The following is a 21,220-nucleotide window of genomic DNA, read 5'->3' as shown; positions in this document are numbered from 1 at the left end:
CCCCCGTGCTAACAGGCCTGCAAGAGACTCTTCAGAAGACTTTAAAACATTCGAGCGGGTGAATTTCAGTGTGACAAGTGTAGAGGGACAAGAGCCAGCAGGCACAGAGGAATGCTGATAGTTTGCGCTCAATGCAGGAGAAACTTCACGAGTGTGCGAATACGTTTGTCTTTGTGAGCTTTCCTCCATGTGGGTGTGTAAGCTCGATGAATGTTTGAATATCGCTCTTCACTTGCTAAATCTTAGGATATATAGATAGATAGATAAGTCATCTATATTAACATATTGCAAAAGGCTTGCATCAACAATTCATTGTTAAAGTGTTACATATAGATGAAGGACACAAATGCCTGCCGTTCTGTAGAATCCCCCTCATTTTCCCATGCTTCATGTCTTTGACCTTTCTTTTTTCTTTTATTAATCCTAATGTCTGTCCTCCATCTGGAGGTGTAGTATAGTGTCAAATCTCTTGTTAATGGTGGCCTGCTTTCAATTAGTTAGGAGTGAAAAGAGGATTAGCTCTGTTTTACCTGCTGCAGGAAAAAAAGCCACATCATTGGTCTGCCAGTGACAGCACTTCTTAAGATCTTTCACTGAGTCCATCAATACTGCACAGGGCGGCTTGCCAAGACCTGTTTCTCAAATAAGCCCCTGTACCTATTCACACTCACTCAGAATGCAACCCATACTTGCTTTTGTGTGTACCATGCTCCAAGTCAAACACACACACACACACACACACACACACACACACACACACATACAGAGGTAAATCCCACTTACCACCCATCTGTAAACTTCACCCTCCCTTCAAAATGCTGACTTTGAGTGATCGCTTCTCCTTCTGGGGCTGAAAGTAATTCGTATGAAGGGTAAATAAACTGGGGGAGAGCCTTTGTCTAGTTAACTCAAGGTCTGCAGAAATAGCCCAACAGACTGCTTTCTATACCTGTTGAAAGAAAAATTCACCCTTGATTTAGTAGAAACCTGAAGCTTGCGGAACAAACAGGGATGTTTCCATTAGAACACCTTGAGGGCCATGCGTATTCAGCAAATGTTGCTCAAAAGGCCTTAGTGCGCTAGCTTAAAACCTAAAAGCCAACATATCACACCAGTGAAATTACTCTCCAAGTCTTTCTACAACTAAACAAGGATCTGTGTGTTGAGTTCCTGTGTTGATAGACGCTTGGCGACCAGCCTGTTGAGAACCGCTGTATGCGTGTTAAGTGCGCACTAAAAAAACTCAGTAATGTCTGTTGACTGATGCCTGTTCGCACCGTTTTCATGCTCCCAACAGTGCTCTGGATGCTGCGGTTTGCAGAGCGAGTCCAAGCTGCTATCTCTTCATACATCACTAAATAGCTCATGCTGGCATTGAACCAACACAAAAGGTGATGCCCGTGCTTTTCTGAGAAACACATTATAAACAGCTCCCCCACCGCATATGATCGTGCTTGCTGAAAATCATCTATTGTTAATAATAGAGCGATTACGAAACATGTTTTATTCATTGTAGCAGAATATGTCTTTATTAAAGCGGGTTAAGGGGGCCTTGCTTACAGGAAAGAGCCATAATAGTCATCTGTCCTTTTCAATGTGGGGATGAACATGCCTGTCATTCACAGAGGTTGTGTATTAATACACTGCACTAAGTGTTAGCCTTGCCACCTGCCTTCCCGGCCCCCTTCTGCTGTGCTCTTATGTGGTCTGAGGGCCAAGGCTGCTCTATCAATCTGTTAAAGCGACAACAGTGGAGGTCTTAGCTGTCTAACAATAGCAAGGTAACTACCACATACCATGAACTCATACACGAGACCACAGATTAAATCTGGCAGTTTTCTGGGATGCTAATTACTTTAGCAGGCCCAGACAGGCCACTGAGGAAACAAATATGGATTATGATATTGACAGAGGACGTTAGGCAGGATTGACGACATATGTCATTTGACAGGGATGCAAACGAGGCTGTGAGCTATAGTCAGTTGTCTTAATTTACATCAAATTCTTTTTACCACAAAAAGGTTTTCTAACTTTTTAAAGCCAAGGAACCATTAATGATCATCCTATTCCAAATGACCTAGAATATAAAGAGACATTATGTAAAACATTAGACATTATTGTATTGTTTATTTTTTTCTATTTCAATTTTTTTATTTGTTTTTTCATTAAATTTTTTTTATATAAAATGTATTACTTATATTATATTAACACATAACACACGGCTGGCATCTACCCTGACTTTGGTTTAACTTGACTCCAAAATTCAGAAGGCCAATCAAAATCTAGAGACATTCAGTGAATTCAGCATGACAATATCACCTTCGCCAAATCACTTGTCCTCGTTCAACAAAAATATCTCTGCCATGGATCGGTTACAGTTGCATGGCAGCCTCTAATTCATAACTTCAAAGAGTACCGCAACATTCCGTATTCCATCATATTCCACTTCATAATCCAGGATGTTATGTTATGATGTCAATCACACAACCACAGCCCATAATAAATATTTTCCTCACAAGGGCTTGTTGAACTTGGAGCCCTCAGCTCTTGAATGCAGATAGCAGAGGAAGCACCCGGAATGAGAGGAAAGCTCTCCCTCCACTAAAAACATACTTCAGTCATACACAGAACGTCTTGCCGCAGAGCGTTATACTGAACTCACTATTTATTAGCTTGTTCATGGAGATAAGAAACATCTGTATCATGGTTCTGTCCCTTCATCTTTGGTCCCTTCAACTGAGGCAGGAATACCCCGATCTGATTTACGGAGAGGTGTTCTAGTCTACTTTAATCACCTGTCATCAAATGGCGATTATAAATCCTGGTGATTATATGGGCTGGGGCTGCCCATACCCAGACTGCCTCAGTAGAGGGAAAATGAACTTTCCAGAAGGGTTCCTTCCCAGAATGCTATTTGGCTATGCTGTCCGTACAACACAATATGTGGTGCATCAGTGAGCTAATCCTTCCAGACCAGTATGAGGCGAATTCAAATGAGGTCTGGAGGTGTTTCTCGTCCAAAGCTATGAGACCATATCTAGTCAATACCATTGGTGCGACATACGGTACAGGCATATCGTTTTTTTCTCCCCCCAGGGAATATATTCAGCTAACTTTTTTTATTATTATTGCAGGCTTCCATTTCTGTGGCAGCATTATGACACAGTGATGATATCAGATAGTAATACCATGGTACTTTTTCATTAGAGATTACCTGGACTATACAAATAGACTTTAAAAGCAGTAAATGCTACTTTAAATAGATTTTAGGTGGATTTCTAATTTACATTCTCTATTGAAGTCGTGTAAGGTTTTTAAAACATTCTCCTAAATTATAGCTGCATGCTTTCCAGCTAAACTAACAGTTTTCAGTGTATGTGTGTGTAGCTGTTTGTTGGCTCTGAGCCCTGCAGGGTGTGTTGGCTGGCTGGCTGATGGACGAGGCTCTGACAGGGCCGCTGAGGGTTCTGATGAACTGGGCTGGATGGGGGAGATTGAGAGCACCAGGTGTGGGGGGCCTGAGCACGGCATGCCTGGCACTCTGAAGGGACTCTATGTTTAGATGTTACATTACGTTACATGTGCTGTTTTTTCTGGCGCTGATGCGTTTGTTGAAGGTAAAAACGCTTCGATGCCAACCTCTAGGCCACCCTCACTCTCTCTCTCTCTCACTCCAATCCTAATATTAAAACAGCATAGTTGGTCAGTGTATGTTGTGTTTTAGATGCTGGTGGTCCCCACATAGGATGTTGATGTGCTTCTTTCTTCACCAGGCTGCTTGCATAGCTTTCTTGGTTAACCTGCTTTAAAAGTTTGAAAAATGAATTATATTGTAAAATATAATATTACGATATTTTCTCTAAAATTATTTTAAATGAGAATATATTTTATATACTGTATCAGGGTGGCACAGCGCTGTGAGACCATAAGACATGAGAGAAAAGATATATATGTTACAAAATCTTGGTCTACACAATTTAGCCTTATTATACAGGGCTTCTTTACGAGCAATTAGTTGTCTTTTTAGGCCAGACAGTCACAATACCTTCCTCGCCCACTCTTTTCTTTCATGCCTTATTTTCTCACAGCGCTGTGCCACCCTGATGATACATTAAAGTGTAACTTGCTCGAAAAACACCATGGTAATACTCCCACACAGGACTTTAATAGGACATAAACAAAACGTGTTGTGCCCTAGACTATTTTAAGTCACCCGTAAATCAGTGGGAGAGCATTGTGGACAATTAGCATGGGTTGCTGATTGAAGCCAGACTTCGTGGCTTGCTAACTGCTGCTCCTCTACTTTTAATTGATTCAACGTTGTCTTGATTGGGTGCAGAGCGGCTTTGCCCAAGGCACTGTAAAACGACCCGGGCAGTTTGAGGCGTGCAATGGCCCCTCTGGGAGAGGTCAGATCTCCAGCCTGCTCTGGGAGGCAGGTTCATGTTTGCTTAGATGTCCGTAGTCTGACTCTTACCCTTTTTTCTTTCTCGCTTGTGCTGCTGAGCTGTTGCTTGTTTGTTTTTCTTAACAAATAATTTGTTCTTCTTAACATTTGTCTGTTTGCTTAAATTTGATGTTATACACACCCACTAGATGAATGACCCCAGGGTCAGCGCTGTCATTATATTCGGTCTCTTGAATACGGAGGCCTTCATTAATAATGGCCGAACCATGACCTCTGATCCTAATTCTGACCTCATGTGGTCTCAATGTTGCATTAGGGCCACTAGAGTATATTTGGTGCCAAGCACTCATGTCAATCTAGTTATTTGAGATCTGTAAAGCATCTACTCAATATTCAGTTGCAGCAGTAAAGAGGATCCACTCAAGATAATGAGGTTTTCAATCTAAACAAGTATGTTATTTATAAGAAGCATGTTTACTTGCGCTTGTCCGTGAAGTTCACGAGGCCACAGGGTGGCCCATTTGCGACCTTTTGCTAAACCTAATGCAGACTATTCTAGGGTGGGTAAAAATACAGATTTTTCTCGATTGAGATACTGATTCATAAAGAGGTAATTCACCCAAACATGGAATGATTGGATCATTATGTGAACATTTACTCACCCTCATGTCATTCCAAATCTGTATGCCCTTTTACTTTTGCAGAACAGAAAAAAACTGTTTTAAGAACATCTACATGTTTTTTATCCATACAAAAAAATGTCAGTGTGGTTCAGTGTTGTCTTGGACCCCATTGACTTTCATTATATGGACAAACAGTTCAGACGTTCTTCACAAAAATGTTCTTTTCTGTTCCACAAAAGAAAAAAGTCATACTAGGTTTGGAACAACATGTAATTTTTTGGGTGAACAATTACATTTACTTTTTTCAACCAGTGTAGCCTGATTCCCAAAACAAATGATTCGTATGAGCCGATTATTTTATTGAGTAGTTTAAAAAGATAAGTTTCCTGTTTAAATCAGTCTGAAATACTGAAATACATTTATGACCATATGGTCATGACCATAATTTATGAAATATACTGAGATCTAAATGAATCAAAATCAATCAGAATCAGAATCAAATTGAATCAAGAGCTTGTGAATATAAGATATAAAGGTCAGCCGTTTGTGTTTGTGTCTTCAACCCTATCAGCCCATAGGGTTAACCACAGGATAGTCCTGTTACTTGATGAGTGACATATACCATATTGCACTCCACTAATCACGACGACACGAGAGCAGGAAGATTAACCTGTAGCACTGTGAATATTTTCCACATATCATACATGTTAGACAAGCAACAATCGCACCCAAGACCGATAGTCCCGTTCTCACTCACTCATGTTTGCTTGCTTTCTTCTATCCACACATCCGTCCTCAAATATCTACCTTAACCAAAGCCTTTTTTCTCTAATCCACTGCTATATGTCCTTTGCCAATGTTTCTGAAATATAGACATGCCTCCCACAAACACCAATATGTTTTTAATGTAGCGAGCCATATATCTTGTCTCTTCAAGAAAATCTCACACAGAGTGTTTTCCATGGGAAACTCACAGAGAGACGGCTTTTATATGCCTTTTTCTCCCCTCCTTCACCTTCATCCGTCTTTTGAGGCGTTTGCCAAGCCAGCACAGCTTGAAGTCCTGGCAGGCCATTGTTTGTCTGTGATGTTAATGCTTCTGGGCAGACATTCTTTTGGAAGGGGTGAATGAGTGATATCTGAGGCGTTGGGAGATGTACGGTTGCCTCCCCACTGAATGATGGGACAACTGCTCCACGGCTGGCCCGAGAGCTGTAACCTGAGGAGGAGATCCTCCATCTGTGCCATTGTGAAAGGCCTGGAGGGCTCGAGGCTTAGCTGACCGACACCCCTGGGAGTCACGTCAGTCATTGCCTCGAGAGCGCCTTCTACAGGAAGGTGTAATATAGTTCACCCAAAAAATGACTCACCCCTCATGTTGTTCCTCTCTTTCTTCTGTAGAACACAAAAGCAAAATATTTTTTCAAGTTATTTTGTTTTTGTCCATACAGTGAAAGTCAATGGGGTCCTACATAACATCGGACCCCAGTGACTTTCATTGTAAGATTTCAAAATATCTTCTTTTGTGTTTCAAAAGAAAGAGAGAAAGGAAGCCATACAGGTTTGGAATGTCAGAACATTTGAATAGTCATTTTGGTGAACCCCTAAATACTCTAAGATTTCCCATCAAAATAAATAATGCTGTTTTGTCCTGAGGCTTGTCTTTGTCTTAGCTTGATATTTTTGCCAGTTTCTTCCCTTCATTGGAAAATCAATGGCAACCTCTCAGAATTCTTTTTATGTCATTTGGCTTCCGTTGGAAATTCTTAAATGAAGAGCTTGCTTCATTTTTCATTCCATTGTTAAGTCTGAGGAGTCTGACCTTGGGATGAACCAATTTTAATCATGAACTCCTGGAACCCACTGCCTCCCGGTGCCCTGCCTTTCTTTAGACTCGGGTCTGCCCCGGTCATCACCCATCACCCTCTGTTTGAACACGCAGAGAAAGAGCGATGGAGAGAATCGACTGAATAGGGGGATTATCATTATGGGAGGTTTTTGTTGTAAGACTTGTTCTGATGCAGCGATGTGCCATGTTTGTGTTAGTGGCCCTAATAGATAAAGCTAATGAGCTTCTTTTTTAATCCTAATGATGAATTGGCACAGCATTGTGTGGTTTATCGACCAGCTGGCCCATCGCTCTTCAAACGCATGAAAGAAATCCCAACATTGATGAGCTGTTTGTCTGTTATTGGGTTTAATAGGGTCAAATCTCTTTATAACTCGCTGGAGCTCATCTGATACACATTGAAAATGAATTGCTGAGGTGGCATTTGATTTAGAGTCCGCATAAGAATATTATAAAGTGACACAATGTGGCTCAATCCTCTCACTCATTGATTTTTCTAACACAGGACATAGAAAAGCACTCTGTTGCCTTTAGGTGTTGTTGTCCAGAGAGCTAATATATTGTTGTCTGGTCTTCAGACTTTTTGACCCAGGGAAAATGATCTTTTAGTATCCTCTAGCAAAGATATTCCCCATGTGACAGGTGAAACGTCATTCGCTTTGACTAGAACTACATTTCACAGTATATTTATGTATTTGGCAGATGCTTTTATCCAAAGTGACTTACAGTGCATTGAAGATGTACTTTTTATATCAGTTCATGCATACCCTGGAAAATGATCTTTGTGTTGTTAGGGCCATGCCTCTACTGTTTTTGCACTAATTTAAAGCTTAGTTTGAGACATTGAATGAAAAAAATAAAATAAGCAAGCAATAAGCAAGTAACTTTACAATAAACAAACCCTGTTACAGCATGTAATGTTAATGTTAATTTATAAATATAATATTGTTTATTGTCAATTCATGTTTATTCATAATACTTAAATGTAAAATGACACAGCTGTTCAAACGTTTTGGGTCATTACATTTTTTAAGTTTTTTTTTTTAAGAAATTAATACTTTTAATGTATGCATTAAATTGTATGCATTAAATTGATGTAAAAAAAAGAAAAGGATTTCTGTTATATTCAAATAAATTCTGATCTTTTGAACTTTGTATTCCTCATATTAGAGTGATTTCTGAAGAATTCATCTTTGCAATCACAGGAATAAATTACACTTTAAAATATATTAAAGTGAAAAGAGTTATTTTAAATTGTAATAATATTAATTTCACAATATTCCTGATTTATTATCAGATAAATGCAGCCTTGGCAAGCATTGAAGATTTCTGTGAAAAACATATATAATAAATTTAATATGAACCAAGATTTATCATGATAACTAATAGTTAGTTAATTAATAATTAGTTATCATGATAACTAATGCTTTAACTAATGTTACTTTTTTGAAAAGTGTGTTCCTTGTTTTGTATTCCATGATCCTATGTTCTGGACACCAGTTTTGGAAATCTGTAGGCTTACGCTGATTTTGATACACTGAATCATTCCACTTTATAAGATGACAGGAAACACAAGAAGCCAATAAATTTAATCAGGAAATAGCTTTGTTTTTGCCAGAGCCCAATGATGAAAAAAACAAACATGTTTAACACTTTCAAATTCCAGATTTTGAGCTGGAAACATTGGACTGCGTGATCACTCAGAAAGTATGTTTTTCACAGCTGAAACTTTGCTTTCCCAAATGATGTAGCTCCCAAAAGTAGTAAACAATAGTTGTTCAAAATAGCCCTAAAGCGCTTGCAGACTTCAAGCAGCATCGATACACAGCCCCACACACTGCCAAACATGCATTCACGCACACAAACCACCGCCAAGCCGACCAAACCTACAGGGAAACTCAGTATTCCAGCAGTGAGTTTGAAATCCACATAATGATAATCTGATAGGTTTCGAGCTCCATCTGCTCTCAATAGTCTTTTATTGTCCGTAATGAGTGGAAATCTTTGTGTCAGCGTGCACAGCTGTGCTTCTGTCCACATCAGGATAGCAACACTATACTCACATTAGCCTGGAAGCTCATCTGGCTTTCCCCAGGGTTTCTGCTGGGTGTACACCGAAAATTCCCACCAAATCCTGAGCATCCTTCATGTTTAAGCCGAGTCACTGGACCACGGTCACGTTCGCTTGCGTCACCTTACTCAGTCTTGGTGGAAAAACAATATTTTTTGCAGTGACTCTAAATGAATCTGACCAGAGCGTATCCATCTCCGTTAAACTCTTATATGCAGCCTATGGGAATCAATGTTTTTAAATTGCTTCCTTGTCAAAATGAATTTGTGCACATTCTGTTGACATTCATATTTGGTTAGATCCTCTCGAGGTCATCTCGATTTATAATAAACAAGATGTAAATCTGGAATAGTTGGCTGTTTTGGCACGAGAGATGCACATTTTTTCTTCCAAAACATTCCTCAGAGTGCCATATTTCAAGCTGTCATCTCTCGCCCATGGAAAACTCATTCTTTCAGGAGTATTTAAAACATCCACGTCAACGACAGGATTATGAATTTTCCTCGTGATCCTCAGTGAGCCCTAGCGGACTCAGATTGGATGATTTACGTGCTTTCACATTTGCGGTAATTGCCCTGAAATAAGTGGCTTCCTCCAGAAGTGGCCTTTCTGTGAAGTAGGGGCTCGATGGCTAGTAAAACATACGAATGAGAATAACTGCATCGCTAATATTTCATATAATATATACTCACTGAGGCCTCTCTCCTTTTCACAGGTTCATCCGAGGAGACTACCACATCGACGTATGCATTAATGATTATTTGGACGTATACTGTCCCCACTACATGGACGTGATCCCTGAGGAGAGGACGGAGCGCTACGTCCTCTATATGGTCAACTACGACGGCTACAGTTCTTGCGACTTCACGGCGAAAGGTTTCAAGCGCTGGGAGTGCAACCGGCCTCTCTCGCCCAACGGGCCCCTGAAGTTCTCCGAGAAGTTTCAGCTCTTCACACCATTCTCATTGGGTTTCGAATTTCGTCCAGGCAGAGAATATTACTATATCTGTGAGTATCATTTTTTTGCAGCAGCAGCAGCAGCAGCAGTGATTTGTATCCCAATGATGTTTTATAGTCTTTGTATCCAAAACCCAACACTTTGCATGTTAAATAGATTTGTAAGGTTGGTTTTCAGTGGAAAAAATGTTGCATTGCTTTGAGAAGGATGTTGTATTAGCGTCTTCACGGAGGATAACGCAACACAAGTCTTACATTTCATAGTATACTTTTAAGACGCATATCTGATTACGAGCATTAAGAAAAGGAAGTCATTGCCAAGTATGACTTTGTTTTTCAGGAGTCTTGGCAAACAGACTACAAGGAAAACATGAACCTCAGGGAAAAACATCTTGGTCTACCACTAAAGGGTCTTTGTTACAAACTCCTAGTCTCAGCTTTCGTTTGCTCGTGAGAGGGCTCTTAAAAACAAGCATCTAAACCCATGTTTTTACAACTGGAGTCAGATCCCTACAGGGCGGGAGTGGGAAGACAAAATAAGGCACAGGAGTGGTCCGACTGCTTGGACTGCTCAGGGCCGCAATGGGTTCATTTATGCAGGCGCACGCAGGAGATGTGGAGCGTTTGATTTGGCGGAATCCGACCTGATGATCTGACAGATCTCATGGGCGCATAAAATGATGGACATGTTTTTATGAGATGTGAAGGAGAAGGAGAATGAGGAGGGGGAAGTGGTAGAAGCAGGAGATAAGTACATGGAGACTGCGAAAAAAGACAGATAGGAATGCACAGTACATAGCATTCAGGGGTTAGATCCCAGCAGGAGATATGGATGTTTTGCATGAATGTGGGTGTCTATCTGAGACATTGCAACATGGTAAAATGGACTTTTTTCCCTGAAGGCCTGTGAATAAGAATAATAGGATGGGAAACATCTCAACGGAAGTGATGGAGCTGTCAGGTACTATGAGGGATTTTACTGTTAATTCGACTTGGAAAACAAGAATTCATAGCGCACTGTGTGACTCAGTGTCATGATTTAACTGTTACTGGCTCTCTCAGGAGAAGAGGAAGTTTCTCAATGTAATCTCAAGTAGACAGTGGCTTTCCTTAATCTTAATTATGTCAGAAACAGTTTTAAAGTATAAACAAAAAATAACAGAAAATATTTAAGTATTTTTTTTAACTAAGCTGTTCTATAAAAAAGCTATTTGAGTGGTTGGCTAATAAAAAAAAAAAAAATTATAAATGTATCTATTTAAAAAAAAAATATATATATATATACATATACACACACGCACATATATATATTGTATATTTGTGTGTATAATTTCTATTTTTTAAAGATTATAATTATAATATAAAATAATTTTATATTGTTTACTGTTATATTTTTTACATTATTTACAATTAAATTTGATATACTGTAAAAAAACATAAATAAAATTTAAGTCTATGTTGCTATAAAAACTGCATTATATTGCATATACATTATATATAAAAAATATTAAAATAAAAATGTTTATATATATTTGTATTTATACCTGTGTATATATATATAGTATTATTTTTGCAGTTTTTACTATTTGATACATACTGTATATAAAATTATTCTTTTTTAAACTACAGATTATAGCAAGAGGCAAAAAAACATTCAGTTTTCTTAAATCATTCCCTTCATTAGTTTGATGTCTGCCTGTCATGATTTCGTTAGACAGAATGTCTTTGTTAGCTGGTGTGGTGGCTAATCATTCTGAGTGAGGGGGTCGCTCCAGGAGAGCAGAGGGTGACAAGCGCGGTCTCTGTGCTGTCAGTCAGCGTGCCCGGCCCGCTCAGGAAGCGATCGCGGGGGATCAGAGGGCCCGGCCCTGCAGGTCAAATGTGAACATGCTCTGATGACTGCAGTTGAACTCACAATCCTGAACGGCTCAAGGCAGCATGTTTTTCCAATATGGCCGATGTGGAAGTCTGATCTTAATCTCAGAGGATAGAAATCCAATTTCAAGGAAAGGTTTTTAGTTGGCCTCTCCCTCCTGCATGAGCGGGGCCAACGGCAGTGCAGGCTGTCTGATATGAGCCCGCTTCAAAAGACCACGACTGCTATTTGTAGTCTAGTCCCTCCATCTTCATAATGTAGGGTAAGGTAACCCAGAAACATTCCCACTTTGTGCTTAAAGGAAGATCTGATTTGTAGCTTTGATAAGAATTCTGTACTTTGCGGTTTACTTATAAGTGGTGTAGTCGCTACCTGAGCCAAAATTATTCCCTGTATTACAAAGTGCTCTCTAAGCACTCAAGAATGCACAAGAAAAGAGATAGGTGTGTGTCTTATCTCAAAGACGAAGCATCCATCCATCTTTCCCTCATTTATCAGACTTCTCAGTTACATCACATCTGATCTCTCAACCCATAGCTGGAATAGTGGTGTCTGGGAGGTTTATTGCCCCGGGTCGTCTGCAGCTCGGGTGGATAACTACACAGGGATCTGGTGTCGGCCGTGTGGGAAAGGAGACGTGGATGAGCAGCTCGGGCCACGACAGTGTAGTGTGTCTTTGAATAAGCAGAGTTGGTGTAGTTGTCTAGTCTTAATGTCTGTCAATGAGAGGTTAGTTTCACACCGCATGCTGACAGCGAGGGAATTCTGATGACTACCAAAATGAGAGTTTGTCATATAAGCCACCCATGAAATCCTCCTAATACGGCCAAGACTGTTGAGTATTGCCACAGTTTATGTTAAAAGAATTTTAAGTGAGAGCCTTGAAATCAGAGAATTGTTTTCTTGTTGGCATTGAGCATTCATGCAGACATATACAGTACTCCAAAATGAATACTTGTCAAGTGCAATTTGCAAGTAAAAATTTGCTTTGATGAGTAAATAGTCAGTGACTTGCCAGTAACTGATAACTTCATAAAGAACTAAAACTTAATATTTTGTTGAATCAATCTGTAAGATTAACAGTCTGACTGTGGACAAACCGTTTACCAAAGAAAGCATTTGTTATGACTTTAAACAAGTTTTAACTTGCGCAGTCGATCATCAGAAGTTTATCTAGGATGTCTAAAGCTTTTTTTTACACAACCTCATGTGGCGACACACATTAAATATTTCTTACTTTAATGTCAAGAATAGATAGGTGGTCTTCACATTTGTATAACTGTTTAACCTCGCGTATGATGCCGCTGTCATGTGTCAGTGTATGTTTGGACTTGTTCCTGTTTTCCTTTGTTCTTTTCCCGCCACTTCTTCGTTTCCATGGTTACTGTCATTATCTGTTCAGTTGTATCACCTGTGTTCTGTTAAAGGTAGGGTAGGTAGGATTTTTCTAAAAAAACTTTTTTTCAAATTAGTTTAAACTGTCTTTATATACCAATACATAATTAAAATGTAAGTGCTCTGAAAAAGAGAGTATAAAAATCGAGTGACTGTAGACCTTTTAATCTGCAATAAACACAGCTCATTATTTCCATCCGGGACGAAACAATTGATTGGTTTGGGCGACTGTCACTCTCTCTTGCAACCATGGCTACCATCCCTGTTGCTACAAGATCTGCCCATATGCGCGCACTCCTCTGCTTCGCCCTCGACCCCGGACCTGTCCTCGAACCGACGATGCGGTACTTGTCTCCGGAGTGTAGTCCTCATCAGAGTCAACAATGTTTTCATCATAGAAACTCTTACATGCAAAACACCGTATATGTTATGAATCTTACACGAAATTCACCTTCATCACAGTGTAACTGATGGTAATGGAAAACCGTGTATCAATGCAACCTGTTTTTAGCTTTGCCTTATAAATATAGCTCGTTACCTATAAATATAGCTCGTTACCGAATCAAACAAAATATATTTTAAACTTTACCAGTATCGATATGCTAGCTTGATAGTGAGTACTAAAAGCCATCTTATTTGTTTATATTCATAGTGATAAAGTTAGGTATTCATGTGTTTTGGGGGCGTGGCTTTGGAAGGAGCTCAGAAGGGAGGGGGTGGAGTGAATGGAAATAATTAGCTGTGTTTACAACAGCCGTGAGAGGTCTACAGACACTCGATTTTTATACTCTCTTTTTCAGAGTACTTACATTTTAATTATGTATTGGTATATAAAGACCAAAATCCAAAAATTTGGAATGTTTTTTTTTTTTTTTTGAAAAATCCTACCTACCCTGCCTTTAATCGGTGTAATCTGAATGGTCTTCAACCATTGCGCTCGCATCTTTTGCAGGATCTCACACATCACATGACATGACACAGCATTCTAAAAACACGGTGCTCAAATTAAAATAAATTAAACTTTCAAAAAAAAATTCTAGACCTTGCGCTTTATTTTTTTATTCTTCTGACCTTCATCTCTGTGTGAAACAGCCCTTAGTTAGAATATATATTTGAGATTAGCCATTTTATCCGCATAAAATTCTTTCTTTGTTTAAAAAAAGGGGAGAAATAGTCAAGGCTTTAACAAATACAGATTTCTTTAGTGTGTGATGTTGCCGCTAAAATATATATATTTTAATGTTTTTCTGCGATTTCGCACTCCTTGTCATCAGTCATGAATCCCTGTATAGACAGCAGTGTTCACTCCTGTACATCTTTCGTCCGCAATCTCCCACCTCACATATCCAAATGCCCACCCCGGGATGGCATCCTAGTAACGTGGGCAAAAAGTTAATTCTGGACTCTGTGGCAATACTAACACTACATTATGCAATACTCCATTTGCACACTCACACTCCGATGTTATTTATTATGGTAGTAGCCCACATAAGGTTGTGATGTACAGTGTGTGTGTAAAGTGGTGTTTCCAATCAACACTGGTATCCTGCTCCAAACTAGACTAGACTTGAGGAATGAGACAAAAGCAATTTCAGCCATATCAAAGGAAATATGCTTGTGTGGACATGATTAAGGGTTTATAAGCCCCAGTATGTCAGTGTAGACAGCATATAAGCACATTGATTTAACCCAACCTCTCCCCGCAGTCATGAGGGTGTGGGGATGAGAAGAGAGACAGCAGATTAAGTGCAGCTGGAGACCCCACACAGCAGGGAATCATGGGGGTCAAGGCTAGAAGAGCCATGGTGCATTATGGGAATGTCTGCAAGCTCAAAGATGACCCAGTCAGCTAATGGGGAAAAGAGTTATAATTCTTTTCTTCCAACATGTCTTTCTCTTGTTTCTTTTTCTTCCCTCTACAGGCAACAGATCCTGTTATAGCTTCATCTTGGCACTTTCATGGTGGTTTAAAGTGTTAAACAGATATATGGTTCAGTGGCAAGCAGTTTTTTAAAATCTATTAATTTATTTTAAAAATAAAAATAAAAAAAGACAGGTCACTTATTCAATTACTTGAGTGACTGTCAAGGTCAAATGTCTCTTATTAATACATTTTTTAACTTTTATGTAATTTTCTGTAACATTTTCAGTTTAGTGACTAAGTAAGTCAAAAGGAAAAAGTAATTACACATTTCATTACACCTTAAATCCTTAAATGTATGCGAGTGTAAACACCTTAATTAATACTTTACATTTTTTATATATTTCTCAAAAAAAGCAATATATATATATATAATAACTTCAATATATAATATATTTTGATAATCAAAATTACAATTCAAATTATATATTTGACTAATTTTACTTTGCTATATATATATATACCCTGATATCCTGATAGCAATCACTATATTAACCGGTCTAAATGTATTTTTATAAATATACATCATCAATCCTTTCATTCGGTCCGAATGACTGCCCTATGCAGATAATTCATTGAGATTTGACTGTGTTGCCTCTATGTCCTGAAATCGCAAATGAATTAAGCTGAAATAGAGTGCATTCTTTCCTTTATGTCAACAACTCAACTTCTGACTCATTTCACAATCACATACTTATGTATGTAAGCAAGTGCTTCTGTTTCTCCCCTCACTACTATAAAGTTTTCTCACTGGTGAATGACACATGATGCAATCCATAATGTTGTTTCTGGTCGCCTCGCTTGCGGTCTGTGCGTGTTCATGTGTTTTGGAGGAGGCGGGGCTTTGAACGGCAGTTTGCAGGGTGGCTGGGGTCGTATGCTTTCAATGCTAGCAGGCTAAAGTTAGCATTTCCCAGATCACCTATCGCACCTTTACTTGCTGAGAACTCAGCACATGCATTTTAAACTACATTTTTCCACTCTCCACTTATCATAGACACTCTTATATACTCAATGACCTATACATTTCCTCAATGAACCAGTAATGTGGATTCATGAAGTATGACTGGAGGAGATGATGTAAGGTTCAGCAGTTCAGAGTCACTGGCGATATGGTCTATGGACTGAACAGAAGTCATTTGTATCATCACAGCTGATTACAGAGCTTTTAGTGGCAGGTGTTTCTTTCGGCCTGTGATCTGTCATTTGCAGCTGTTGATGTTACTAGCTGCCAGTACAGCTTTAAGTAGTAGGTGTTGATGTATGTAGTGACCAATCAACATCTAAGAGGCTTGTGGAAAGGTCACAACCAGCAGAGGTTAGGGAAAGAGCTCGGAAAGAAGTAGCACAAATTTTCTGTCCAGTTAAAAAAATGATATATATACAGTATAACCTGTTGTTAGGGATGTCTGTGTTTAAGATGAGGGTGTTCAATAGTTGCTGCCAGTAAACAAATTTAAAGGGAAAGAAAGACTAATTCATCACCCTGCCACTAATGGACCGTATGTGCTGTGATCATTAGTCTTATCTTATTTATGCTGACGTATGCAAATTGTCAAATAATCCAAATTTTAGGCATTCAACCAGAAAAACAAGACATCTGCGTCTAGGTTTATTTATTTATTTTTATCATGAAAAACTCAGATCACAGTGGAGCGCATGTCCACATCAGTGAAAGCGAGTCTCACCAATTGAATTATCAAGAACATATTGTGTTGGCTATAAGGAAATTGCATTTTGTGCAGTCCACACATATTACTTTGAGGCTTTGAAGGGGATTTATTGAAGTCTGTTGCATTGCTCATTACCTAGTCACCTTTACATCCAGAGTGATCTGTTGGAAAAAATACCAAGCCTTCTTTCCCCCGCACCCCACCGGTCCTCATTTGCATCACTCCCTGACTATGCCAGATTGCATTATGTACTGCACAAAGAGAGGACAGTGGAGAGAGAGGCTGTCTACCTGTTCTTCTTAAAGCACTAATAAGCTTTTCTTTATGGAGAGGACAAATTGAGAAACATGGCTCATGGTTGAGATGACAAGGGTAACAGCATAGCAAATGTAGCACCGTCTGCGTCTATCAGTAAGAACCAAAATGAATGCTGATTGTACATCCCTCTGAGGCCGGTGGAAGCATTCAAATGAGGCCTTTGCATGTAGATAGCCGCAAACTGCTAAGACAGGTAACATCTGAGAGATATACTGATAGACTAAACCTGAAACAAATGATTCTAGTGTGAAGCTGTTTTGCTTTTACCTTTTTGGAAAGCGTGTCAAAAAAGAAATCATTTTCTAACTTCCACTGGCTAAATTTGAGGTTTTGTCTTTTGTTGTTGGAGGAATCAGTCAAATAAACGGCTGCTCACATGTGAAGCATTGTGCACTGTAAATATTGTCTCTTCTGATATATGACTTGTTGTAGCTCATTTGCAAGTCGCTTTGGAAAAAAGCATTAGCTAAATGACTTGATGAAAGGTTTGGCAGTGCGCGTAATCTGCGTATCTGACCAGGCCAGTAGGAAAAAAATCCTTATTGTTGTGCCCTGTAATGTATCTAAAGCTAAAACAATTATTTGATGTATTAAACAGTGTGCAGCATGGATCGATTGAGCCTAATATTGACTATCTAAAATGTTTCCACAGCATCTACAGTCAGTGAAAATGGGAGGCGGAGCTGCTTGAGGCTGAAAGTTTTCGTCAGACCTTCGAGTAAGTTTTACAAGCCCCTCAGGAGAGATCCTGGCATGGCTTCTGACAAAACGTGGTTGCAATTGCATCGTTTATCACTGCTGGAATAGTTAAAGATGATGTCATGACCCTGACAACACCCTGTTTTATGTTTCTCCCTCAGACAACTGTGAGAAAAGTCACGACCGCGTGGACAAGATCAATGATGGAAGCATCAACTCCATAGAAAATAATAATGGTTCGTATTGGATGTCAAAGGCATTTCCATATTTAAAACTATCAGTAATGTCAAAAGTTTTTGCACACTATTATAAACCTCCTTTAATACTACTTTCTTTTCTCCATTTAGATGGAACGAGTCATGAATCTGCCGAACCATCCCGAAGTGATGTCAACGGTGCCGGACGCTTTCAGACTGTAGGGCCCTTGTTGGCCTCAGCGCTGGTTCTTTTGGCTTCACTGTCCTCCTTATAGCATCCCATATGTGCACAGTGACACACCTGAAGTATACAGGAGGACTCGTGATCGAGCACTTTTAAGGAACATCTTTCTCTCAACTGAAAAGTAGTTTCTCGCGCAGGAAGACGCAACGATTTGTGCTTCTCATCTTTTGACGATATAACTGGACGGGTTTCAATGAACAAAATCTCTATCCCATGAAAAGAAAAAAAACCCCGCTCTTGTACACACAAATAAAACCCACTAAACTATGACACGTATACAAAAATAGGTCCGTGTCCTCTCAGTGCCCTTATGTAACGTTGGAGAGGGCCTTGTAATTGGGGGCAGAGGAAGAAAATGACTTTTTCACAAAGACCTCTTTCTGTGTTGCCGTCCAGAAAAGAGAAGTCTTATAACAGATCAAGAGGACTATCTGAGGGATCTCTCCACTTGCATTGTGGGTAAACGTCGTCACTATGGACTCAACTGCTGACTCTACTAGATATCATGGCAAATTGTTGCCTGATAGCATCCCTTATAAAAGGGAGAGCATGGAGCGTTTTAATATCTAAACCAGAGTAGTCCACGTTGACTCAGGTGCTCAGGTGAACGGTGACGTTTTTGAAGAGTTTTCGTAGATAAAAGAAAAAGATAAGCACTCTTTTTGTACATTGTGTACAGGTGTACATGGAACTGAAACGCAGATATGGTGTTCTTGAAGTAAAATGCTCATGTGTAGCTGCCAAAATCGATGTTTTGTTAGGAGTACGGAGCCTCACTGATCAATCATTTGAGTGAATATACTAATTTGTTTGGTGAATCATACTTTTCTTATTTATTGTTCAGTCTTAGTGCTCTTGACACTTGTTGTGCTAGTCATCAGCCAGAATTCAGGAGAAAGGAACACAAAATGCCTAGCTTCAGTCAACTTACCTTGGTTTATACGAATAACAACCGCATTGCAGAGTAACTTCTGATTATGGTTTAGTATCTTAGCGAGTCAATTCTTGAAATGATATCAGGGGGAAAAAACAGTTGTACTTCTACATATCATGTCCGTCAGGGGTCACGTCACTCCTTAAAGGGGTCCATTGTTATGGATGGGCGGGAGGGGGAAATGGCTTGCATTAGTTTTGTAAATGCTTTTTCTTTTTACCCTAGAGTAACCAAAATGAACCGCATTAACATTTTAATTCAGTCAACAATTTGAGCTCATACCTTTGCCAGTTGAACTAATTATGTAAAAAACATTTTCAAGGATTCTTTTTTCTAGGCATAAAGTGAAAGTAATTCCGTTATTTTCTTATATCCTCAAAACGAATCCTCACATGGACTTTTCTTTTATCAAAGTGCATTTCAACCATGCTGTTTTGTATTTATTTACTTTTTCAATACGGAGCTGTGCGCTCTAAAAGCTCATCTGGGATCCACTGAAACAGTAGCGGTGCGTCGCATCCACCCCGGTGGCAGCTGACACCCTAACGTGATTTAATAGGCTCTTTGATGTTGTCCAAAGTGCCTGGCATGCAGACCACATACTGCGAGGCCTCATGTGGGTTATTTCTGGAATTAAAAAATCGACAGCAGCACAGGAGGAGCGCGGTGTCCAGTTTAGCCGCGGGGCTAGCGTTACTCTTGTGAACTTGGCCAGAGATGGAGAAAGATGAGATCTCCTGCTGGGATCAATAGTAATGGCCTTTACAGACACAAAAACAGGGTAAATATTTGCCCCAGTCCCTGTTCTCCTTGCTCGAATGGTTTCCATGTTTTTCATTCACATCTACGTATCGACAGCTGGGTAAGCCACATAATACGATGTTTTTAATACGATGTACGGCTATTTTTGAGTAGGCTAGCTTCTATGGTTCTTTTACACTGGTTATACAGGAGCACATGGGTCCTATGGATGCTATGTATCCGTACGTTGTCTAGCATCATATCATATAGTGATGTGATAAATGAAATGAAACATTTAGGAATATTCCAGTAAAAAAGAAGCATAATATCAAATACACTTTTTAAGTACATTTTCAATCAGAATACTTCTATTTAATTTAAAAATGTGTTTTATGAGCAACAGTTAAACGGTTCAGTATTCATGAAGACAACTAGGAATGTGTGCTGGTCCATCCTCAAAAGCACCACTGTACTATAATTAAATCATAGGCTTCAAAACCCATCTACATTTGTTTAAAAATCCCCTGTGGAACATCTTAGGTCTGCAATGCTCTGATGTTGCACCACAAAAATATGCTGTCATCAATTTATTGTCATGGGAACAAACCTAGAAGGACATTTTTTGTAGATTTAATTCAGGAAACATTCTTTTCATATAACACCTGCAGCGTCTGTTTTTGTCCATATGCAAAAGTCCCGTTTGAGGTCAAGAGTATCGACCATCTCATTGAACTTCTTGCATTTTTCACCACAAGGCAGTCATGTTCTTATATTCTCTCATCGTTTTTATCCCAGAAACTATTTCTTCGGTGTTTCCACACCTGCTTCTTCATACAGCTGTGAAGACCATGATATCTAAACCACCATTTCCCTTAGCTTCTTGGCTGTGTTGCCTGAATATTAGACATTTGCTGTGACGTCTCTTGACGGTACAGTGCTGACTTGCATTATGATATGACACGTTTTTATATCTTTAAATGCCATTGTTTGTAAATACACTTGCTGGAGCAGCTCAAATAAATGATTAAATAAATTTGTCACTGTTGTAAGAATCATCTTCCTCTCTCTCATTTTTATATTTACCATTTTAGGATGTTATTCATTTCCATTATCCAATGGGTTAGTATAATGGAGCCGGTTGTATTTACTGTATTCTACCGTTTTAGGGGATGATACAATTAAAATAATATTGAAATAATAATTTCCTAGCTTTCCAATGAACTGACAGTGTGAAAACATTATTTGGCAGCAAATTCCAGCACTTTATTTTATCCCAGTGTTTCCGGATTTAGCTGAGCCTTAAGAAACCCGCAG

The 21,220-nt window shown here is 39.2% G+C and overlaps 1 protein-coding gene across 1 annotated transcript in view; it reads left to right on the top strand.

Moving 5' to 3' along the window:
- The window catches only part of efna5a (ephrin-A5a), a 47,729-nt gene extending 26,769 nt beyond the window's left edge, over positions 1 to 20,960 (top strand). Inside the window, exons 2-5 of the mRNA XM_084388248.1 lie at positions 9,667 to 9,959; positions 17,744 to 17,809; positions 17,952 to 18,026; positions 18,138 to 20,960. Of these exons, the coding sequence (XP_084244374.1) occupies positions 9,667 to 9,959; positions 17,744 to 17,809; positions 17,952 to 18,026; positions 18,138 to 18,262 (559 nt within the window). The 3' untranslated portion in view covers positions 18,263 to 20,960. The remainder of the gene's footprint in view (positions 1 to 9,666; positions 9,960 to 17,743; positions 17,810 to 17,951; positions 18,027 to 18,137) is intronic.
- The last annotated feature ends 260 nt before the right edge of the window (positions 20,961 to 21,220 follow it).

The sequence above is a fragment of the Rutilus rutilus genome (genome assembly GCF_951802725.1).
Source record: "Rutilus rutilus genome assembly, chromosome: 18".
Classification (NCBI taxonomy): domain Eukaryota; kingdom Metazoa; phylum Chordata; class Actinopteri; order Cypriniformes; family Leuciscidae; genus Rutilus; species Rutilus rutilus.
Note: the sequence above shows the minus strand (reverse complement) of the source record. Positions and strands in the feature narration are given on the sequence as shown.